The sequence below is a fragment of the Zophobas morio genome, unplaced genomic scaffold, assembly GCF_036711695.1.
Source record: "Zophobas morio isolate AGI-343-1 ecotype UQ-CSIRO unplaced genomic scaffold, CSIRO_AGI_Zmor_V1 ptg000673l, whole genome shotgun sequence".
NCBI lineage: Eukaryota > Metazoa > Arthropoda > Insecta > Coleoptera > Tenebrionidae > Zophobas > Zophobas morio.
In genome coordinates this window covers 142463-167791 of record NW_026972776.1, presented here as the reverse complement: position 1 = coordinate 167791, position 25329 = coordinate 142463, and the positions used below count along the sequence as shown (strand labels likewise).

The 25329-nt window shown below is 29.6% G+C and overlaps 3 protein-coding genes across 3 annotated transcripts; all 3 read right to left on the bottom strand.

Moving 5' to 3' along the window:
• Window positions 1–645: 645 nt before the first annotated feature.
• LOC135121722 (coatomer subunit gamma-like) lies at window positions 646–5182 on the bottom strand (the record flags this gene model as incomplete). The annotated part of the gene is made up of 4 exons (XM_064046007.1): window positions 5111–5182; window positions 3686–3767; window positions 3536–3623; window positions 646–747 (listed from the first exon to the last, which is right to left on the bottom strand). Coding segments are annotated over exons 1-4 (306 nt in total), but the record flags the coding sequence as incomplete, so codon positions are not given.
• Window positions 5183–8424: 3242 nt separating this feature from the next.
• Window positions 8425–10568, bottom strand: LOC135121721 (probable serine/threonine-protein kinase ndrD). The gene is made up of 2 exons (XM_064046006.1): window positions 10275–10568; window positions 8425–10223 (listed from the first exon to the last, which is right to left on the bottom strand). Exons 1-2 carry the CDS (start codon window positions 10417–10419, stop codon window positions 8425–8427), a joined length of 1944 nt encoding a protein of 647 aa, XP_063902076.1. The 5' UTR covers window positions 10420–10568.
• Window positions 10569–20555: 9987 nt separating this feature from the next.
• On the bottom strand, window positions 20556–23866 carry LOC135121720 (uncharacterized). The gene is made up of 16 exons (XM_064046005.1): window positions 23794–23866; window positions 23591–23648; window positions 23458–23539; window positions 23197–23389; window positions 23053–23144; window positions 22896–22988; window positions 22692–22826; window positions 22388–22601; window positions 22031–22326; window positions 21837–21974; window positions 21599–21782; window positions 21492–21538; window positions 21366–21435; window positions 21101–21289; window positions 20727–21037; window positions 20556–20644 (listed from the first exon to the last, which is right to left on the bottom strand). Exons 1-16 carry the CDS (start codon window positions 23822–23824, stop codon window positions 20591–20593), a joined length of 2187 nt encoding a protein of 728 aa, XP_063902075.1. The 5' UTR covers window positions 23825–23866; the 3' UTR covers window positions 20556–20590.
• Window positions 23867–25329: the final 1463 nt, after the last annotated feature.

Sequence of the window (25329 nt, the reverse complement as noted above, 5' to 3'; positions counted from 1 at the left end):
AAATAATAAAAATATAATAAAAATAATAAAAAATATGATAAAAATTAAAAAAAGTTTTAAAAATATAAAAATTACGTAACTTTATTAATACATTATAAAACTTTATTATACTTTGTTAAGGAAACTTGCACAATATGAATAGTGTTATACAATTTTTACATAAAACTTTACTAAAAAGCTATTGTTTGTAAGTTTTTATTTATAGGAAGTCGTGTAAAAAAAAATAAAAACTTTTGTAAAAAAAGTTAAACTTTAACTTCCTTTTTTTTAAATAATAAACCTTTTCCTGAAAAACTAAGTAAATATAAACTTTTATTTATAAAATTTTTAATTATACAAATAAATATATAATTTTATTATCATCTTTTAAAACATTATAGTTGTAATAAGCTTTTTTATGCAAATATATAGGTTTTTATTTTTTTTTAATCCTTTTTTTATATATGATAAAGAAAAATTATTTTTCTACAAAAAAACCTTTTTTCCATACAATATCATATCCATAACAAACTTTTATAATACAAATAAAAAAAACTTACAAACTTTTATTCTCGTAAACTTAAGAAGACAAAATAAAAACTTTTATTAACTTTTTATATTTTTTTAAGTTTATTTATTAAAATAAATGAATTTTACTAATGAAACCTGCTTAATATGATATAACAAGCCGAGCGCGTGGTATTGCACCATTACGGATCGAGAATTAATACTTTCCTGAATTTCGCTTGACCAGCGCTTCACAATATCCTCATAAGAAAAAGTAATAGAAAAAAAATAAAATTTATATGAAATTGAAAAAGTAAAGTTTACTTTTATAATAATTAACAGTAAACTACCTTTTATAATTTTATATTTAACAAGCTAAACAATAAAAAATAAATGATAATTATAAGTGTTTAATAACGATACATTAAGTATATTATAACAATAATATGTAACTGTCCTTAAGTATGAGCAACAGTTATTTATTTTAATTTTCATTCCTTTATAAAATTGTTACTTTGATTGGATATTAAATTCTGTTAATTGGTTTCGTAATTTTATTTACCAATATATTTGTTATAACTAAGTTACTCTTATTGGCTTCGTAATTTTTTTAATTTTGTTTAAACTCTAATTGGCTAATCCATTTATTGGGTTTTTAACAACGTAAAAAGTGCATAACTTTATTTACTTTATATATTTTCTAATATTGTAAAATAAAATAATTTATTTTTATTGGTTAAAGTACTGTAAAAATCATTAAATAATACTTTTTATTTTTTAAAAGTTTGATAAAGCTTTTTTTAATGTAACATTTTTTGTTCTAATATAAAAGTTTTAGAAAAAATCTGTATTTGTTTTACTATAATAATTTATAAACATTTATATAATAAATGATTTTTAGTGCATTATTATTATTAAAGAATATTTTTAAATCTTAGGATGCATTTTCATAAAACATGACAGCAGCTTTTACTTTAATTATTTATAGAATCTGTAAATCGAGAAAATAATAGTAAAAAGGTTTTTTTTATGTAATTATTTTGATTATTATTTATAGTAAAAAGTTCTTTTAATAAATAATTTTTACTTATTATTTTTATTAATAAACTTTTAATTTTTTTATATAATATAATTATTAGAAGCTAGTATTTTTTGTAATAACATTTAATTTTTAAGTTTACTTACTTTTAAATTTTTATATTAATAACACTAGTACAATTTCTATTTTTTATTATATTTTTTATTTAAATTTTAAAAAATAATATACATTTCTATATACATTATATTAAACAAAAAAACTTTCCTTTTCAGTTAAATTTTTTTTTTAAAACCTTTATATTGTGTCTTGATACTTTTTAATATCCTTAGACTTAATAAATATTTAAAAAAATTACGGTCTTTTAGTTAATTTTTTATAACTATAAACTTTTATTAAAAGGTCGTAAAGATAATAATAACGTAACAAAATGATTGGAATACCCATAAAGTATATTTTCTTTATTTTTTATTATAAACTTTTAATAAAATATTGTTATAATGATAACAAAACAATATAGCTAGAGTACTAAGTAAAGTATATAACTTTTATTTCTATTATGTTATAAAAAAGATGTAATAATATATTAATAAAATAGAGTAATAATCGGAATTTGAATGCCTATTTCCAATAATGTATTTTTACTATTCCAAAAGAACATCTTTTTATTTCCTAAAAAAAATAATTTAACTTTTATAATTTTTAGTATTGAAAATTTATGCTTTTTATTTTATTTTCGTTTAGTCAATAAATGTTTTTCTTTTTCTCTTTTCTTAATATAAGATTTTTTTATCAGAATAAGTAGTTAATATTTTATAAGTTTTTTTCCCATTCAAATTTTCAAGATACAAACTTAATCATATTATTTTTTTATTAATAAGTATCTCCTTTACTTTTCAAGTTTCAAGCTTTTATATAATAAATTTTGCTTTATCTTATATTTGATCAGATGACAACATATATTCCTCTCTTCAATATAATTTTTTTTATCCACTCAATAAATTTTAATATACTTTATTTCTTATTTAATTGAATATTTCTTATGTATTTTCTCACATTTTTATTTAAAGAAATTTACTTCGTTTATTGTAGTTTTCTAATAATTTTCTTTTTATTATAATTTATAATTTTAATAACACTTCCTTTTTCTTTTATAAATATAATTTATTAGTAATATAAATTTTTGTTAAGTTATTTTATATCTTCAAAACATTTTTAATAAAAATAAAAAATTATGAACTTGATTTATACTTAAATTTAAAATTTCATAAAAATTTTTTAACTTTATTATTATTATAGATTAATTAAAAACTAATTCTTATTTATAATAACCTTCAAAAATATAATTTTTATTTTCAGTAAAATATAATCTACTTATTACAATAAAAGTACAAGTAAAATGTTACGTATACATAAAGTGTCTATATTTATTAAAATTTATAATAAAAACTTTTTTTTGGAAAAATAAACTGGTTAGAAGCAAAATGTATTTTATATAAATAATACTTATACTTTGTTAATTAATAATAACCAAAATAATAATAACAATAAACAATTCAGAAAAGCAAAAAGTATATATTTGATATTCATAAGAATTTTTATTTTATATGTAAATAATCTTTTAGTTTTGAATGAAAATATTAACAAGTAGATAAAAGATTTATATCATACAATTATTTATTTTTTTCTGCATCATAACTTTTACTCCTTTTAGAGTTAATAATAAAGGCTTCGCAGTTATTCGTATAAACATAAAACATTTTTATTTTTTATATATAAAAACTTGGAAATATTATAAGCAAACTGTTAATAAAAAACCTTTTTTATTATTTTCGTTATAAATTTTTAATAGTATTATAAATAAAAAATATAATAAGTTTTTTAGACAATAAAACTTTTTATAATATTTTTTATTATTTAATAAACTTTAACTTTTTGAAACTATATAATGATATAAGTATATATATACTTTAACTGTTTAATAATTTTAATAATAATAAAATAGTTTTTTACCAAGTTTTTATTGGCCAAGCGCAAAGCAGAAACGAGGGCGGCGCTGGAAACGGAGGGATTCTTATCCACAATGGCTTGTTTAAGAAGCCTATAAACACATTATAATAAACCAATAACATAAAAAAAAACTTTTCATAGACAAACTAAAACCTCTCAATGCCTTGAATATCATTTTGATTGGTAATGGTGACCAAAGCCCTAATCGCAGCGGCTCGGTAGTTATCGTCTTTCCCTTTTTAGAACAACTTGGTAAACATAATAAAAGTCTACTATAATATATATTATATAAGAAATTAAACATAAAAATTATTATTAACTATAATAATATTATTATATAAGAAATTAAACATAAAAATTATTATTAACAAAAATTAAATATATAAAAACTATTACGAGTATATAAAATAATGAAATCTTGTTTATAATATTATAAAAGTAAAAGTTTAATTCTTTTGAAAAATAAAAAATAATAATATAGAATTATTCGCAGAGAAAATTATTAGAGAAGATTTAAATTATAATAAAAATAATCTTGTAATTTTATAATCAATAAAGAATGCTACAGAAAATACATAAAATAATAATTGAAAGAACAATAATAAATTTAATACTATTCATATATAAAAATCTACAGTAAAAATAAATTTACAAAGTAAATATTTCTGATTAAATTTTTATTTTGAAATTCCTAACTGCTACTTTTTTTAATTATTTATGCTTTTTTATTATAACTTAATAATTTTTTTTCTATTTTTTAATAAAATTTAAAAAAAAAAAATTAAATTTAACTTCAGTAAAATCAAAACTTTTTACTTTTTTCTATAAAAAAATAACTGCAACCGTTATTAACCGTAAAGAACAATTATTAAGTTTTTTTTATTTGTATATAAAATTAAAAATTTTTGACTAATTCTAATTTTTCATGAAAACTTAACGTAACTATCACTAAATAATATTTAAAATTATAATTGAAAAATTGAAGTGTGCTAAAGAAAAAGTACCAAACAAAATAATATTTGCTACTCGCCAGCAAAAACAGGGCTAAAGCGAGAAGAGCAAAGCAGCTTGCAAATTTATTTAAACACACATAACTAAAATAAGAAAATTTGCTCTTGTAAACGTTATAACAAAGAATAGTGGTAAAAAACAAGCAATAAGCCAATAAATAAGTAAATTAGTTTAAATTAGAAAATATCATTCGAAAAAAGTTTGATAAATAATTTATATTCTAATAATTATAACTAAAATGAATTCAAATAAAAACAATTAAAAAAATTTAACAGTTTTAAAATTATATAATAACTAATTTAAAAATACAAAAATAATTTAAAAAAATATTATAATACCACTAACAAAGGTAACAGTTTCTTAATTAAAAAATTTAAATTACCATAATTTTAAAAAGTTATAGTCTATAAGGATACCACTGACAAAGTTTAACAGATTTATAATTAAAATAAAATAAAATTTAACTCCATATTAAATAAAAATAGAATAAAATCAAACTAAACTAAAACTTAAATTCAAATTAAGTTGAACTTAAGCTAAAGTTGCTACATAATAAACATAAATAACCAGAAATATCTTTAGTTAAACAAGAAGTTGCCATCAAGATGTGCTCCGCATTAGTGAGTTCCTTAATGGCGAGGTAAAGGAGACGCCGAAGCGAAGCATCTTTTGATTGGAACAACAAAGTTAAGTCGAAAAATAGTGAAGTAGCTTCTGTTACGGAAAAACGATGGCCTATTGAGAAAAAAAGAAGATAAGTTTGTAGATAGAAGGTAATACCTTTATATAAATTTCTAAAAGTTAATTCAATAATTTAATAAAAAAGTGAAAGAAAAATTAGAAAATTAAATAAACTTTAAATATTATTTTATTTAAAGAAAAATTCTATAGTATTAACTTGAAGAAATATTAATTAGAAAAAGTAAAATTTGAAACCTTAAAAATATTAAAAACAGAAGCATCATTAGATAGAAAAAAGTAAATTAAAAATATTGAAATGTTCAAAAGGAAAACAAAAAAGGTTGAAAAATTTATAGAAATTTATTAATTATTTAATATTACCTTCATTTATTAAATAAAGGAACTTAGTTAACACAAGTCGTGCCTGGCGAACGTTAAGGCCGTTCTGGCGAAAAAATCTCGTTTCTTGAAGGACAGTCGATCTAATAATATACAATAAAAAGAGTTAAAAATTACTATATAATATAATCAAAAACAATAAACTTAATAATACTATTTTTTTGCAGAGTATTATGTTTTTCAAATTTTTAAAAATATATTAAATTAGTCGAATATTGATATTTTTAAAATATTACAAAAGTTATCTAAAGTATCCATCTGCTAAAAAATAAAACTATTTAATTAAAAAAGGTAAAAAGAAACAAGTTGACCTGTCCGTTTTTCCTAAAGGATTAAAATACATATCCTCATTTTTCTTTATAGTAATTTTCATATCCGTCCACTTTAGTTTTTAATAAATTTTATGTTATGCTATGCTTAGCCAATATGGTAGTAACATTTTGTGGACTTAAAAGATATATAAAACAAAGATATATATCCAATATAAACTTACATAAAACAAATAATTACACTATTTACTAAAATATATAATTATAAAGTAATTAAAAAGTTCGAAGGAACGCACCTCACAATTTTAAATAAGTTATACTATATTTAATATTTATTAATATGCTTTGTGAATATTAAAGATGTATTAAACAATTTGGTATACTTAAATTAAGCTTACATAAAACAGTAATATCCCTGTTGTTTATTATAGTAATAATTACACTACTTTCAAAAATATGAAGTTTTAAAAAACCAAAAAGTTTGACGGCACGCACTCGACGGTGAAATAAAAGAATTAACTTGCAAAATAATTTACAAATAAGATAAGAGTATTAGTAACATTCTTCTAGTGCGGATTTGAAAGTTTGCCCAGCGGAATGGCCTAAAGGTCCGAATATTTTACTTTGAACTTTTTTTTCATGGAAATAAAAATCCAATTTATAGTTGTATTAAGCTGTTCAAGCAATACAAGTATAAAAAGGGCACAAGTATTTTTACTATTAAGCGTTTTAAAGTTTTAATATCAATTGGTGATTTTAACTAAGAAACTTGTATTGCTTGATTAGTTCAGTAGCTGTTAACTTGAGTACCTTAGTGCTGAAGGAAATGTGCTAGATAATCTTGTTTTAAGTTAGTATTAAAGATTATCAGTAGCACTTGGACACGGAAATTCAGTTATGAACGAAAGCTCAATAAGTTAAAGCTGATAATTAACTACACAGAAAAATTAACTGCGCAGTTGCCAAAATGGGTTTGTTTTGAATAGCAAGATAGCTTTAATTACTAAAGAAAAATAGTAAAAAATTATTTTTTTTCGTTTCACTTCAATAGAATGTTGAAAATTCAAGCACACCTGCCGAGTGCCGGAACCTGAAAGGCCAGCAAAAGCACTTATCCTGCCTTTTTGACAACCGAAAACTCACTCAAACCGATCAATTCAAGTTATAATACTGTTATTTTCTCAATTTTTTTTCGTTATTGCACAAAGTTATTAAATTACGCACGGTTTGATAAAGACGACAGGTAGATTCAACTAATTAAGTTTTTTTGTGCTAAGTAATTTTTTTGCACATATAACTTTAACCTTGTTTACTATATTCTTATTTTGATGCCTACCAGAATCGATCCTGTATTTTTGTTAGAAAGTTCAAAACTTCAGATTACATTTGAAAGGTAGATCGTCGGGCTTTTCTAGCTCAACCCCTTTCTATTACGACCGCGTAAAAAACGAATTCACTACTATTATTCACATTGAGAGCTAAAGCAAATATTTTTTGGTTACGAAGAACTTTATTCTCTTCCATTTTATATTTAGAAAATTTATCTTTCCTCCCTTAAAAATTACTCGCAGATAAACGTTTAAAAATCCCGAGTACTTGTAAAAGAAGACAGTTTAACAAATAAAACTTTCCTGTCACAGAAAAAACTGCAGTTTTTCTCGAACTTATTTACTATTATGGTTAAAACTAAAATTTTTTATCTTTTTTATCTGTTTAGTTATTAAATCCTATTCAACTTTTTAGAAAATAAGAGCGTATTATGTTGGTAAGCATTATGCAATGATTTCTATAAACGCATATATCCTCTATCCACGTAAAAAAAGAAAATTATGACTAAAGCTAAGACAAAGTATACCTGTGAATTTTTTTTGTGTTAAATGTTAAACTAAGGATAGCTGGCGCTTCAGACGTTATAATCTTACTAGTAATCCGCTAAGTACAAGCTATAACTCAATTCCCCTTCAATAAATGAAAGTTGATGAAGTAAATTGGTTCAGAAGTTGTCATCTTATAACCAGGTTAATTTTCCTATGTTACCATCATAAAGCCGCAGGTTTCTGATGATATTTAAGCTTTTAAAAAATAGAAAAATAGAAATAAATAAACATTTAGAATGGGAGTAAAGAAATCGATGTAAAAGGTGGTGTCTTTTTTTCCTGCATACGTAATCAAATAGTGTCTCTTCTTTTTTAAATTAATTATTTTTATGCACTTGAAAAAAAAAGTTTAACGTTACGTGAGGCAGAAAAATATAATAAGTTTAGGCTCACTTGTGTAATAACATTAGCAGGCTTTATCTTAAAATATCTTTATAATAAAATTCGTTATAACTCTACCACGCTTATATAATATGGTGATATCCATAAGGTTATCTTGCTGCAATAATATAAATCACATTTACAGAGTTTGTTTAACGTAGAGCTTAAGTCACTTTTTAAAAAATTGGGTTAATAAATTAAGTAGTAAACGTGCAAAACACGATATTTAAGGACAATTCAAGGAGAAGTTTATGTAAAAAATTAGTTTATTAACTCAAAGATTATAAGGTTGTAGAGATTGATCAAGAGGCCTTCCAAAAGCTACTGAGCTTTGGTTTATACACCCCTGCTTAAAAGTTGGCGGAATGTAGCCGTCAATACTTAGTAATTGCCCGTTTCCTTCTAAAAGAGGGAAGATTGCCCGCGAACCGAGGTTAGTAGATCCGAGTAGCTGAGTGTTAAAAGGATTCGTTATACCAATACTAAATTCCAATGATGGCGTCATGAGAGTAGAAGAAAGGCTCCCCCAGTCAGTATATTTTTCGTTTTCAAGTACTAAATTCCTGTTTTTATCTATATTTTCAGGCTTGAACTCTGTAAAAGGTTTGTTACACCCATCCACGCTTGCATTGAGTCGTTGGGCGTAAGCAAGCTCATTCTCGCAGTTTCTGTTGTAATCGTTATTGATTTGGCTATTATCATACGTGCAAATTCTAGTTCCAAAAGTTAAATCTTTATTATTTTTATAGTCACTAGGGTTTATAGCATTGGCTGCGTAACTACTAATATTACCTATTAAATTAAGTACTCCTCCTTTATTATTACTATCACCTCTCTCACTGTTCCTTCTTTTTATATTACACAAACCAGCGAAAACCAGGCCTGCACTTCTATTATAGTTGTTACCGCTAATTTCATTATACTTAAAATCATTTTTGTTATCGTTATTATTATAAATATTTAAATCAGCATTATAACTACTGTTAATAGCAGAATTATAACTAGGTCGACCAATAGGAGAATTACCACTTCTCTTGGATAATAAATCAGTATTATTATAAAAGTCAGGAGGTAAAATAGAAGGATTTAGATCAGTAATGGAAATTCCATTCTCAGGATGCAAGAAAAAAGGGGAGGATTCAGTCCGGTAAGCCTCCGTTAATGATAACGGCCGCCGCCTTAAGGTTTGCGTAGGTTTAAAAATTCCACAGGTATCTGAAGGATTTATAATTAAAGGTTGACTCGAAATTGGAAGATTCCCATGATCAAGTACTTGAGATGTCTGACTTTGCAATTGTTGGCATGGCCCGTGCATTACACCTTTATTACTTCCTTCACTCCCCTCTTCGTTCAAACTAAGGCCTGGTATTCTTCTGGACTCAACCAAAAGGTTCTGGTCGGGCCCCTCAAGAAGGGATCCTAAACTATTACGCTTATTTTTTACAAAATTAACGTTTTGATTAAGGTTGTTATTAGCATTGAATTCCATGTTCACATTATTATGCTGTCTTCCTGCTTTGTAAAGTAACTCTTCTCTAAACTTACGTAAGTCACTAGGCACAGTATCTATGCTGTGACGCTTAGTAGGTTCTAGAGACTGAGCTCGCTTTTGCAATTGAGGTCTTAACAAAATTGAATCCAGAATAGAAAAATCTTTACTTCCAGAGTGGGGGATGGGCAACTTATCACTTGAAGTATTTTGAATCTGTTGATCGCTTCCTTCTGCTGGAAGTAGATCATCTAAAGTCCGTCCCTTCGCGTGCTTGGTCCTAAAATGTCTGCGACATGAATGCTTACTAGAGTAGACTTTAGTACAACCGGGAAATTCACATCTCTCTTTTTCGGTTTGAATTGCAGGCTTTTGAGAAATAAACTTCAAGCGATCTTTCCAACTTTTATTAGGACGTCCTTGTAGTATTTTTAATATTGATCTTTTTTCAAGTTCATTAGTGTTGTGATACTGACTCCCAGCTCCATTGCTATTTCCGTTACTGTTATCGTAAAAAGTTTTAAAGTTTCTAATAGTCGTGCTCGTGTTACAATCGAGGTTGACTCTTATCTCGTTTTTGCTTGCTGCCATATTGGTATTAGAAAGTAGCAAAGTAAAATTACCCTGAAGGTCACCTTCTCTCTGAAAGGGCCCAGAACTTAATAAAAGATTTTTTTCGCCCTTAAAACCGTCTTTAAAGCTCAAGTTGGGGAGAGGCTTTCCAGATTGACGGCCAGCATCATTCTCGTTTGAATAAAAACTTACTTTTGCTTCTTTCATTTGCTGCAAATACTAAAGTATTTTAAAAGGGTTAAGTTTACTAAAAAGATATTAAAAAAGCACTGCAAAGAAAGCAGGTTTATATGCAAGCACGGCCTCTGGTAACGCTGCTAGGTTCACTTTAAAGGCCCACGTAAAGCGGTAAAGCGAACGGGCAGAGTAGGCGAAAAGGTAAGGAAATCTGTATCGCACTTTTGTATATTTATACAACTCACTAACATTTGTTGTATAGGATAAGATAGAACGCTCCCGGCTGCTTAAACGCTGAATATTTGAATTAACTTACCACTAACATTTTTAATTGGCTAGAGAAATGTAAACAAATGCGCTTCTGAGTAGAAATAGATAGATAGGCCGCTGACTATTAGCCTCATATTACAGTTAGAGTACAAGTACATGCTCAAAGATCACAATTATACAAAGCACATCCCATTAATTAAACAAAGTTTCATATTAGGTGACATTGAGACAAAAACAAAAATTTTACACCGTTTCTGATACAAAAAAACTCAACTTTTTTTTTGCGGTTACGATAAAGCTTCACCGCCAATAAGTTATATAAAGCGTTCATTATAGATGTTTCTTAAATCAAATATGCGCTTATCTACAAAAATATTCCCCAGATTTAATAATCTTTAGAAAACCGGGTTAAAAAAACCTCCTACATTAAAAATTAAAAATCCTAAAAACTTAAAAAACCTGTCAAGCTACTATTTTTAAACTTTTTAAATTGTTAGTACATTGTTTTCACTCTACGATTTGCATGTTTAAAAGACTAACCGATCTTATCCCTTTAGCAAAGGAACCACTAGGCGTACACATAAAAGCTATAAACTGTTAAAGTCCAACAACCTTTTGAAAATAGGGGTAATAGATATTATTTCTGTTATGCGCAGTTAGGCTAAGCTAAAAGTTATTGTTTCAAAGTTAAATCAACCTGAAAAAATTTTTATACATGCAAGTGCGTTCAAAGAATTATAAAGTGAAGCTCTAATGAAATCAGTATAAACAATTTACTTTGTAGAAATGCGGATTTGGTCTGAGGATTAGAACAATCAAATGATGAACGCAAACATTTTTCAGGTTAAAAAACGGAGTGGAGTTCAAAGTTTTACTAGAGTTAATATATATATGTACCTACTTATTATACCAATTTTACTAATTAGACAACGCCCTTACTAATTAATTTTTTCAATTTAACAGCCGAGAGATGAAAACTTATTGGTCTTAATGCACGTTACACTTTCTGCTTTCCCTCTTTGTTGTAAAACACTATTACTGAGATGAATAAATTTGTAACTTGGACAGTCTTTAATACAAAGAAGGAAGTAAGGTAAAAGTGAGACACAAAAATCTGATAGTAAACTTTTTTACTATATTTGAATATAATATGTACATGGCGCCACACATATTTAGAAGACAAATCTTTTGGGCTCTAAGCCTCCAATTAGGTCTTATCCAGTAGAGTTACGCATCCATGTGATGCGAGTCAAAATGCGACCAGAACTAACAATGGTCCCATAACAAAAGTTGTTGGGAGTAAACTTTTAACTACTAGTCAGAAACAATATACTAGCTTTCAAGCAAGAGCCAATACTGCATAACGGTGGAACATTAAAATTAGTACGTTTACAACCTAAAAAACATTAAAATATATAACACATAATAAGTTTCTTATTGAAAATAAATTTACTGCGGTAAATTTTATTTTTTACAAATAGATATATAACAGAGTGGGATGCTAAAAGTTAAATTTTCTTTTTTGAGATAAAATATATAAAACCAAATTATAGTACACTAAAAAAGATAAATCATGTTTATAAAACAGAAATTTTAATAGGTTAACATTTACTATTGTTGCAGCTCAATTGATTTGTGAAAGAATATTGAATCTTAAACTAAAATCCAGTGTTCCGTTAAAGATTGCACCGAACTTAAGCGTTGTTTGGCTATTGGGGACCTCTTAATAGGGCAGGAGATACTCAGTTTACCCTTTTTGACTCACCAATTAGGACGTTCATTAAAATAAAGAAATTTTCGTGAAAGCAGTAAAAGGTATGCTGAGGAAACAAATGCTATTTTCTATGTTGCGGATTTAATTAAGGTCTTCAAGCTGTGCTTTCTCTCTTCTTGGTTCTTTCTATTTTTTTACTAGCACAAAAGCAATGATTTCTTTTGAGCTCCACCACTGTTAAAAAGTTAAGAACCCTTAGCCAATATTTTTTAGACTTTTTGGGTTAAGGGATTAAAGAGTCCAACTTAGATTTTGAATTAACTTACCTTATTATTCATAATGCAGCATAGGAAGTTAAAGCATTGTAAGCAGTAATTAGGTATTTTACACTATGATTACAATTTTTAGTAAAACTGATTTTATGTGATGTATCTATGACATATTTTAGAAAAGTAGCGTTAGCAAATTTTTAAGTAGATGTATTGCTACATAATATCATCAACTTATTTTCAAACAGTCATGGACCATGATAAAAATTAGTTAAGACTAATTAAAGTAATCTAACATTGCGTTTGTTAACTTTTTAAAGCGTTTTACAGAAACTTACGTGATTAACAACTTATCATTACATAGTTTGTGCAAAAAGAATGTATCACGAAGGTAACCTAATAACTTTAATACTGGTTTCAAACAGATATATATAATAAAACTTTATAAGTGTAAGATTAAATCTTAATAATTAATATTTTCTTCTACAACTGCTAGTGTGCGGAGTATTTTAAAAAAAAATTCTAAATGGTTAATTTAAATTCAGCGTTAGTGATAAAAACCTATCTGTAGGTTGTAAATAATTTTACAGGTTTAAAATATCGCTGTTCAAATTTCTTAATTTTTTTAGCCAATGAACTTGTAAAAAAATTTTATAGCAAGACTCATCAATTTTTTGTTTATGTAATTGAGGGCACAACCCTAATTAAACATTTGACCTTTAACGGGCAAAACTCAGGGGACTAAAATAGATTTGTTTTACGTTAACGGGTAACTAAATTTACCACGTTTTTATATTTTGTTGTTCCTGCCTAATCCTTAAGAACATGGTACTCAAATTTACCAGAGATTGTTTCAGAGAACGAGCCTGTCGTTTAGGGTAATTTTCATAGACCTGCTCTTGCAAATTGAACCTGGGAGACAAGTAATAAACATACAGCAACCTATAAGGGGTAAAGAGATGTCGTGAGCATCGCGCTATTTCCTTTTTTCGTCGTCGTTGTTGATGTCAGAGTTTGCTATGCGGTGAGTGTTGTGCCACTCAGGCGACTCGAGAGCAATTAAATAAAATATACAGCTCTTCTTAATTTTAACTAACTCTATATTATATTTCTTTGTAATATAATTTAACATATTACCCTCATTTTGTTTATAATATATTAGTTCCTGAAATTGTCTAGTCTGTAAAATCAAAAAAAGTCAAAAAAAGTCAAAGGTATCATATAATAGAGTATTAAAGGCTTTTAACTTTTATAAAGAAGCCTTTCGTAAATAAAAATTAAACCCACAAACTAAAATTTTATTTACTTTCAGTTTTTTTTTTATATTCTAAAGGCTGTCGTATGACCTGTGGATCTCATTTTCCTGCGAGGTATTTTCAAATTCTCTATTAAGAAAAATGTTATTAGCAAATAATAAGGAAGTTTAAATTAGTTGTCTTATTTGAACTTCTATCTGTGTTGTAATTTTTTTCCGAGCCGAATAATAAAAAAATTAATTTGCTTTTAAGAAGCAAAGTTTAATAATTAACTAAGTTACAAACCTGTTCATTTATCATTCCAGAGACCAATAGCTTAGTACGTTCTAATGAAGTAATATTTTAAAAAATTTATCTTATCAAAAAGCTTTAGCAGGCTAACAAGGTGATACATTTGACCTCAAAGTTTACAGAGTGGCATAAATTTTTATTAACTTCTTTAAAATCAAAAAAATGTCATTAAAAATGCACAATTATACATTCAAATATATTTAAAAATAAGTAAAATTAAGTTGATGAGAATGCTTAAAAAAACATTTCACCACAAGCAGTAAAGAATATATTGGGGTCACCTGCGCTCCTTTCAAGCTGTTAACAGCTTTGTGACCAAGCACAAGGCACCAACATACCGGGATCGAGAGTTGTTGTCGTAGCAGCGGTTAGGAGAGTTGATGCGTATACTCAAGGTCGGGGGTTCGATTCCCACCGACGTGACACTCTTCTTCGGAGTAACCTTACCATGTCACAAGGACAAGCTAAATGCTATATTCATTAAGATATTTTTAGCTGAGTTTTCAAATGAAACGGCGAAAATCTTCACAGCATGGAAATTCAAGTGACGTGAAGCTATAGTGTTTGCACATGAATTAAGTGGCGTCAAAAGTCAAGGCAAGCCATCCAGGCGCTATATTCTCTATTGTGTAACTAAAGGTCATTATTTCTCGCGCCTTAAGCGAAGGTTAATCATGATATACGTAATTTCTGTTTGGACTTAAGACCCATGACTTTAGCGAGTGCGCTAAAGCAAATTGCAGCGCTTTCTGGCAAACGCACTTCTTTTTTTTAGCAATGATACTCTACATCGCGAACTACAGGGCTGAGAAGCTGAATGCACTATGAAAAAAAGCCATGTCGTTTCTCTTTACTAAGGGATAGCTGGACACGCTAATCATCGTTAACTGGAGGAGAGCAAGAACGCTTACGAGGAAGAGGCGCACAACACTACCGCACTCGTGACGCACTCTTTGTATGATACTCGGTACTATACTCTTCTATTCTAAGCCCTTTGCCCTCGTGATTAGCCCGCTTAATTATTTTTTACATTACTCACATATATATATGGACTTGATCAGCTATGGGGGAAAGCTAGGGTTTCGTTTATTCCCTTTTTGGTCGGATCTCGCCCCTTGGCCTGTTCTTCTCCTTGTTCTTGTTCTTAATTTTATTCTTATTCTTCAACTAGTTTTTGTGGTTACTTGGTCTTGGTCTTTTTTTAGTTCAGATACTTTTGTTTCTGTTCTATGCTGTCATGAAAAATAATTTTACTAATTATTTACACTTAACCCTGAGTGCACAACGCCCTTCCGTCTTCAATGAAATAATTTCCTTTAGGGTCGTTACACTTTGTGTGATAGTTGAATGCTAATTGAGAGTCCTCTTCAGACGCGAAGGACCTAGATAATGTGCTTAAACATGTGTTATGGCTCGAGTGCTCAAAGTTGTTAACTAGTTCGAGCACCAAAAACTGCAATTCGTTAACAAATTTTATATTAAAATATAGATTATACTTCTTGAATTGAGACGTTATAACAGAAAATTTATTAAAAAAAGTGTTTCTTAAAGCAAAAATAGTAAGTGTATATCTAAATGCATAAAAGAAGATAATTATCTTATTAGTCACTGACATAAAGACCACATGAAGCAATAGAAAATGAAAAATTACCATTACCGAAAGTCATATCATGTTTAAAGGAAATAGAAAAAGTATTAAAAAGTGCTTTAGGGAAAGTGGTATATACCCAAATACTGATCAGAAATTAATTTTTTTTTGATAATATTGAAACAAAAGTCACAAGTGTGGTAACAGCAACCAAAAATTGACATATTACGTAAGCCGGATCCTGTGAAAAGAGAAAAAAAAGACTTAAACATCATCTCAGGTTCTAGTTCTGTATAGCTTTTTAACGCTCAAGAGCGAATCTCGTTAAGAATTTCTTCAACAAACAGCGGGGGCTCAGTAATGTGTGAAATGAGAACTTATACTGGCCTATTTTATCGAGGTTTAAAGTAGGAGATCCGAATTCATGTAAATAAAGCTTGCTACCTTTTTTAAGAAAAATTGATAGGTTACGAAATTTGCAAACTTAGATATTTTATATTCTAGTAGCTATATGTTGTAATGTAGGGGTTGGCCCAATCGAAAACACACTAGCTAGTGAGCAAAAGGTTGTGGCAAGTACATCGTCTGCCCTTTTTTACTTCTTTTTCTGTTTGTTCATTTGAGATGGTGCGTGTTGTGCTGCTCAAACATCTTAAAAGTTATCAAATTATAGATTTTACATGCTTTAAGTTACGAGAACTATGTATTATAGAGAAACAAAGATATATAATATAGGTTTGTCGTAACACAAAAACTATATGATAACCTATTTGAAAACCGCTGAGGTGTTCAGGATCACAACACGCACCACTTGAAATAAACAAAAAAAGGTTTTTTTTATTTATTTATAACAACGGCTTGCCAAAGGAGTGATTTATAATCAATTACTGCCTAATCTCCTCTATTAATCGAGGATGCGGAAGCCACAACTTCCCTAACGAATCATTGCGCCATCACTGAGCTTTTAATTTCTTCCTAACTCGAGTGTTGATTTTGTTGTAGAAAAAAAAGTTTTCTTACCGCCTGGAAAACAAGAGTTCATATATCTTGCCCTTAACTTTCGCCTTCTCTTAATCAACTATCTGATATGGTCTGGTAGGTCATTGCTGGTTTTTGCGTTCTTAAATAAAGTGGTCTACTATAGGCCTCTTTATAGCTCCCATTTGCACAACAACCACGTCTAAAGCAAAGGCTTTCCCAACGGTGGGCGTCATGGCATCTATTCTTTTGTGTAGCGATCCCGAAATGTTGGCCAACTAGTTACCTTAATCCAAGTACTCGAGGCCGACTTTTCTCCTATCTCTATGAGGATGGGGTTATGCTCAGAAGAGAGTTCAAATAGTGTATTGACGGTGACAAGTACGTAGATATTTTGTGTTACCTTAATATATAAAATGTCGCAAGCCCCTTATACTGGGCGATGGGTTGGGTTTTTTGGGCCAATAACAATTTAAACCTTTTCCGTGCTATTTCGGCAAACCTCTTTCCCTTGGCGTTCACCCGCCTGCTTTACCACAAAGGGCTGTTACAGTTTAAATCTCCAGTTATTAAAATACTGGGGGAATCCGCAAAAATCTTATTATCTACATCAGTTTTATGCATAACCATATCAGGTGTTTTATAAGCGGTAATTACATCGAAGTTCCCGTTGTAACAGAGCTCTGTATCCACCTCCGAAAATTTCTAAACCTTACCAAGCCGAAAAAATAGAGCTCTTGGTGAGTAACGTTTCTTTAAAATTAGGACCGTTGCGCCTCCACCTCCAGAAACTCCCCTGTCGCACGAGTAAATAGAATAGTTATGTACTTTAAATAAATTCCTTTATGTGTTTCAGAGATGAGAATTTTTTTTTGGTTCATTCGGGTAGTAAGTTTGCTTCTTTTATCGAACTCCCCATGGAAAATTGAAGGTGCACATCCCCCTCCCTTTTATAACACTAATTGGCATGCCTCTAAGTGGTCAACCCCTCACAGCAGTACATACACAGTTTAAAAAAGAATACCTCTTAGCTGTCAGGAAACTATGGCGAACTATATAACCAAACTAAGCCTCAATCAAAAAAAAAATTTTTTTTTTTAAGTCTATTCATGTTATTGACTTAATTCTCTAACAACTTTAGCAAAATCCATTGCTTATTTAATTCTTGAGTTATATAAAATGTAAAAGTGTATTAATACTACTTGTGTTATTAACTGAACTGTTTATACTATAATATACTCTTACTTAAACACTGCGTACTTGTAATGTTTAAATAAGTTTACATACGCACTTTCTTTTAGCGCAGGCAAGCTTCTTTTATATGTCTTAATTTTAAAAATGTTTTATTAGTGCGCCTCGTGGTCAAAATAATTCCAACAAACGACACAACCTTTCGATTTTATGCACTACGCCTAATCTCTGAACAAGGCAATTACTGTAAAACGATTTACTGGAAGTCTACTCAAAATTTAATAGCGTCGTAGTTTAGTGAATGGTGAACTCTCAGGTAATTAATTTATTTATTTTACAAAGTCAGCCAATAAAATTTTGATTATATTTAAAGTTTTTACGGTGTCGCAAAATTTGAAAATGCCTTATATGCTTGGGAACTTTTTGCATTTCTTGGAGTGTTGTCGTCCCTTTTTTTATGATACTATTGAGACCATTATGGAACTTAATACCAGAAGTATTTCGGCGTAAACTAAAGTCTATTTGGCTAGCATTTCTTCTTTCTTACAAACGACTTACAATATTCTTTTTCGGTAATGCTTACAAACCATGTTCTTCTGGTACTTTCATGTTATTAACTACTAAAGTGGCTATTAAATAAATGAAAACTTATTTCACTAATTATTTAATTTTTTTTACGTAATTTTTAAGAGTTGGTCTTTTGAAAATACTTCTGCTTTACGTAAATTGGAGTTAAATACTTTATTGGCGGAACAACACAACTTAGGCACTCTTTTGAAGCCTATAAATAAGGATGAACTTGAGCTGCACCTGATTACTGCAAAAGGTTTTTTATTTTATTCATACTTGTATATAACTTAAGGTTAGAAATATATTTTCGAGTTAAGAACTCTATACTAAATTGGTCATAGTAAAGTTTGGTTCTTAATTTTGCGGACCTTGTAAAAAAACATCTACGACCTTCGAGACTCTCGGTATATATGTGAATACAGATTGCAATATTAAACTTAATAACATGATCGTAAATTTTGTTTGAACCTTCGCTTATAAGGAAATCGTTTTGTTTGTAGAAGTTGATTTGTCAGGGGACTCTTCTTCCGTTCCATTTCAGGGCGTCTCTGTAGTTCCCGAATTCCGTCTCTTTGATGTTATCTTTTTATAGGACAATTGATTTTAAGCCCATTTTTATTTATCCTCGTCTTTCTTTATAGTGGACTTGTTTAATATCTAGCCAACTCACCCTCTAGCTAGCAGGATTCTCTTTAATTTTATATAGATTTTTTTATTTGAAGGCTATTAGAATTGGTCTTACATACTTTAAATTTTTTTTAGATATAAAACGGTCAATAGGGATTAATAAAGAATTTTAGAAAGTTCTCGTCTAACTCGTTTAGTGTACTATTAAAGGCTAAAGGCTTTATGGCACTATTGAAGAACAATATTTATGATTATAAATTTCTTATTTCTTATTAACTAAATTTTCTTTTGGATATAATAATTTTCGTTCTTTTTTATTTGGTTTAAGTTGAGTCGCCTACAATAATTTTTCATAATTTTTTTTTATAAAGCCTTTTAAAGGACTGAAGGCACTTGAAATTTTTACTGGAAGTGATTCTGAAAAGTTTCAGCTATTTATTGAAAAGTGTCACATCGGATTGCTAGATTGACTTAAATTAATAAATCTTTGTAAATTATAACGAATACTTAAATAAAAGCAATTATGATACAATATTGCCCTTTTCGTTACTTATGTAGAAAAAAATTTATATTATATAATGTAATCAGACATAGCTTTTAAAATTTAACTAAAGCAGGTATGGTGAAGCTTAAAGTGTTCATAAATTTAGTCGGCACTGTTACAAAAAAATTTACTGAGAATTTTGTAGGGCTACTTAATCTGGCATTCGAGTTCTGCGCAACTTCAAGTACACTAACTTTTTATTGGTTGTACTAATACTCAACTGCCGGACACACAATTGTTATTGGCTCTTTAAGTCGGAGTCATGGCAGGCAATTCACTTTTCTTAAAAAAAATTTGAAGGAACTTTTTAACAAATTAACTTTTATTAATATTTAAGTAAATTTCCATATAATATAATTAGCTCTTGTGTTTTATAATTTAATATACAGCTACTACATATTTGAAATTAAAAAATATAGATTAGATTAAGATGTGCTTAACATTTAAAAGAGAAACCCGGAAACTTAAAGTACACTCCAGCTTCTCCCAGTCACGAAGTAGAACAAAATTTTTTGATTAAATTTTTAGACATCTATAATAATTAGTTTATTCGAAAACTTTTCTTTAAGGCTCTTAACTTTTAACTATTTTTTTGTGAACCATTAAATAATTATACGACCATTAAAATCGTTAATTATTACTTCAGTTCATTTTTCCGAAATTCACTAACGCCAAGTAAATATTATAACGGACTTGTTAAAGCATTCGCTATTTTTAATGATGCATGCATGACAAGCTCATGTAATTGGTTAATGCATTTCCTTGCTTCTATATATGACTAACTTCGGCCAATTATCCTAATTAGTACCAAAATACCGATTGAAGTAGAGAAAAAGAGTATGACTTTATTGATACAATACTTTAGTCAACCATACAGCAATACATTTAGTGAATTCATTACTTTCAAAGATAGCAGGGGTGAAGCATTACTACAGGCACACCCATATAACTGCGGAGCTGTAAAAATTATATATTACTTATAATTTTTAACCAATCGTATGTCTTCCTCACGAAATACAGTGAAAAAAAGGAGATCAACCTCTTGAACAGCGGCAAACAAAAAAGGCAGCACGAAAGAATTGTCGTTGGCGGTCGTTTCTTTAAGGGAATGGAAATACTGAAGCTTCTTCATAATGCATCGGAACGACTTCTTAGCGTAGTATTGCGGAATAAATAAGCATGTGAAAGAGAGCCCGGGATATCCAGTCGCCAAGCCCTCAGAGGCAGATGCAAGGTCGGCTGCCCAGGTGTTAAGATCAAGCGCCTCCGCATAGGCCAGCAGTAAGACTGCGTGTTGAAAGCCTTCCATGTGCTGCCTCATTTCATCCAACACGTGGCCATGGCGGACAGCTGGTGGGTGTAGGGAGCTACTGCTTACAAAATTTCCTTAGCGTTTATTAATATTAGCACTACCTGAACTTCCCGCGCAGTCGACAAAGTGGATGTACTTCTGCACATAAAAATTCTTTTTGTACGAATTGTAGCGGCTTTTCTTTTTTCCGTGGCGCACTAAAAACTCATAGGGGGCGCCAGAAGAGAAGACCCGGTCGTGCGCTACTTCGCTCATTAGCTGAGAAGACCGAGCCGACCTCGGATCGATATCTTTAGAAACCAATGAAATTGGGCGGTTGAAATTAGAGCCCAGGAAATTAGAAGATAATAAAAAAAGGGCACTAACACGTGAAGTCGCTAATAAAACGATGGAAAAAGTGGGCCTCTCGCTTTTTATCTCGTTTGTGGTAGTAACTCTTGTTAAATACTGTCATTATTTAAATGTAAAAATTTGAAAAGGAAGGAAAAGTACTGAATTAGAGGAAGACGAGCTCCAGCACAATGAAAAAAATTTTGGGCCTTTTCATTAATAATAAGGAATAATAACATTACCATGAAGGTTAACAAATAAGCATTAACTTTTAACAGAACATTTTTTATTTTTCTCCATAAGGGAGTCGGTGGAGCGGAGAATCTTGCTGTCCCGTTGGGTCAGAAGCGAAGAAAGCGTAAAGCTGGTAACTACGTGGTCGGTGGGGCGATAAAGATGGAGAAGGTCCCAAGGGATGCACAGCAACACGTGGCTTGCAATAATAACCAGCGGCTTGTAAGGATAGAGTGACCCACCAATCCACTAGCACATATTAAAAAAAAATACGCTCAAGTCAGAGATGTCCGGCAGATATGGCGGCGCAGCTAGTAAGTCTTGCTTCTTGAGAGAATGTGAAAGGATACTGGAGAAGAAGGAGCCGAGATGCGAGCCGCTGTAGGATCCCGATTTAGAACGAAGGTGCGACTAGAGGAACCTTCAGAACTGAAAGAGGCGATACGAATAAGGAAAGATGAACAAACTCGGTTGGCGGGCGGCGCTTTGCTAGGGGCAAGCGGGCCAGGAAAACAATTAATAATCTCAGAAAACACGAATCGGAGTTCGTCGAGGTTGGTATGACTATCCTTCGGGGGCTCATTATTATTAATACTACAATGATTATAATTATTATTATCATCTTTATTATTATAAATATTTTCATTATTATTTTTGTAAATATTATAATCATCATTATTATTAAAGTCGCTGCTGCTTTCATTGGTCCTGCAAGCTTGAAATTGAACAGATATCAAGTCTTTTTTCTTCTTGCTCACATGCCCTGCAGCCCCCAATAAAATGAGTCTAACTGCTGTTTGGCCAGAAAACTTGTTATATAAAACCTCCAACCAAAAGACTTTCAAAAACTCTCTCCGCGCCAGCAGTGAAGTAATGCGGTCGGTACCGACCAGTAGCCAAATGCCACGAAGCACATGATTGGTCAAGCTCTTCTGAGCGAGTTGAATCTTCGGTGCCTGTAGTTTGACGGACTTTCAAGTTGGTGTTTTTTTTTGATTGGGCGTCAAGCGATGTGAGCCGCATGGGGAGTGGTTCGATCTGCCGACCAATAATAATGATTTTCATATTAAAAAAATTAATGACAAGCATATTCACTATAAATATAATAAGATAAGAATAATAAGCCACTAGAGTCGTGTTTAAAGCTGCCAGCTTTCCGTAAACAGCCGCCACAGGGAGGTTTCCATCCTCTACTATTTTGTAAATTTCTCCGCCTTCGGAAATGGTCCAATACTTTAGCTCTTGTTCGGACCGCAAGCACTCCTAATGTATTAGAGCAGTCCGTGCGGCAATGAGTCACGTGTTCCGAGTGCGCAAAAATAAGGGGCTAACGCAAATCCAATGACCGAAAGCGAGATCCGTAGAGGCAAGATGGCACCCATTAGTGGACTTTCCGCCAAAAGCACTTTTCAGTGCTTCTGTGAGCTTTTCAGCAAAAACTTTTCTTTTTATACACAAAAAATTATGACTCGAAAGAGAAGTGACTTACGTCATTAAAAGTGCTGGAAGGAGAGATCTTTAGAAGGCAGGAAGAGTCTGATTGATGGCCATTTATTAACTTAACGAACATGTTGATCCCCGCTAATAAGTATCATATGAAAAATAAAGCAGTAAATATACTTCAAATGCGTACGGGCAGCGCCTTTCCTAATTTCAAGCAAAGCTCTTCCTCCCACGCGAACAGCACGCTTCATGGTGGTGCGCGGGGAATAGAGCAGCACATATTCCTCAATTCTAAGGAGGTAACATACTCTCTTCAAGGACGGGAGTTCGTTAGTCATTTCCTTATATGTCTTTGCTCTCATTGGCGAAAGTAAAAGAGTTTCCTAAAAAAAAATTAATGTCTTTTAGCATATTAACTTGGATAAAATATGATTCGGCAGTAACACAATACCTCGGATGGTGATTGGACCTTTTCATTAACAAAAAAGGAGTTTACGTTACGATTTTGTGCGCGTAAGGAACTCATTGAAAGACTAACCAGGAATAAATTAATGATGCATTAAAAAAAGCCAAGAATATTGCACATGGCCTCTCTGAGAACGTGTGTGTTTCTATCCTTCAAAGTTAGTAAATCCAAACTACCTGATACAAATAAGTAAGAAGCAGCCCATTACCTTTTATTACATACACTTGTATAATAAGTATAAAGCCTGTGTAAGAGCTTTCTAGTGATCGATCAACGAACAAAAGCAATGCAAAGAAAAAAAATTGCTCACGGCGGCTATACCCTGCCGGAACTGCTTCAAGTTCGCGCTCATTCGATAGAGACTGTTGCATACAACTTTTTCAGTGAATGCTACTTGTTGAGAATAGTAGTCGATGGTGGATATTTTAGCAAAGTGCCTATTGGCTACATCCTCGCTATACAATTTTTTTAAAGAAAATAGTAAGCGAGGTTTTTTATTAGGAAAACCTCGTAAATTCTGAAAAAGTATTTAATAGATGTTGTTCTTCTAACGGAAAAGTCTATTACAAAAATTTGATATATATATTAATAGAAAGTAAAACGTCGGGAAAAGAAAAAATATTATAAAAAAGACTAAATAAAAATCCAAATTTTAACGAGTTTATAATTATATAATAGTGAAGTTGCAATTTAAGAAAATACTAGAATATATGCATATATTTTCTAAAAATATAATGAGTTGCATATGAAAAGTAAACTTCAAAAAAAGAATTATAACCAGAACTTATATAATATATAGTAATAATAAAAATAGAAAAAACTAATAAAAAATAAATTTTTAAGAAAAATAATAAATTATAAAAAAAAGATATGCATTTATTTTATTAAAAATAAACTTAAGAAAATGAAAGTTTTATTGAGTTCAGTTTATAAAAATATAGTAATGTAGTAAACATTAAGAATGCTTTAATATTATGCTACGATGTTATTAAAGAAAAAAACATTATCCTCGATTTCTATTGTTCCATTAAACTTCAAAATAATACTTTTAAACCAGATGTTCTGATTGGATGGAAGACACTGGAAGGATCACAGCGATGAACCAGGCCGCTTAGCGATTGGACGCGCAAATATAAGTCCAATAAGTACAAATTCTTATTGATAGTTTCAGAATCGCAACAGAATAAATAACGAACCAATCGTTTAGAGATTTTAAAAAGCTAAATAAAATAATGAATTCAAAATAATATTGAGTTACACAACTTTTATAATTATAAATTATTATTATTATGAGCACCTTTTTCAAAAAGTTTACCGAGTGCGAGTATAAAGAAAAAATAAGACCATCTCCGGTGCCAAAAAGATCCATATACAAAAAACTAGCGCCAAATAAAGTAATAGGATACAATTTATTTAATAAAAAAGATAAAATATAGTATTTAAATAATAAAGAAAAAAAATATTTATATAATTTAAAGATGCCAATAATTATTGATATAGTTATATAATTCTTGTTTATAACGTACAAAACTAAAAATAAAAAACAGATTAAATAAAAAATATTAATAACGTATAATTAAGAATGGAAACATTTATATAAATAAAAAGTAAATACACCTATAATTAATAATATATTCATAAATAACATGTAAAAGAAAACGTAATAAAAATTATCAAAAAATAAATAAACCGAGCCGAGTCGAAAAATTGGCGAGACAAACTTTCATCGCCCAGTAAAAGCCTAAACATATAAAAAAGGGGTCATTGGCAAATATTATCCAATAAAAATATCATAATGTAATGAATATACGCAAAAGAATTGGTGATAATAAAGCAGCAAAATCTAAATACATAATA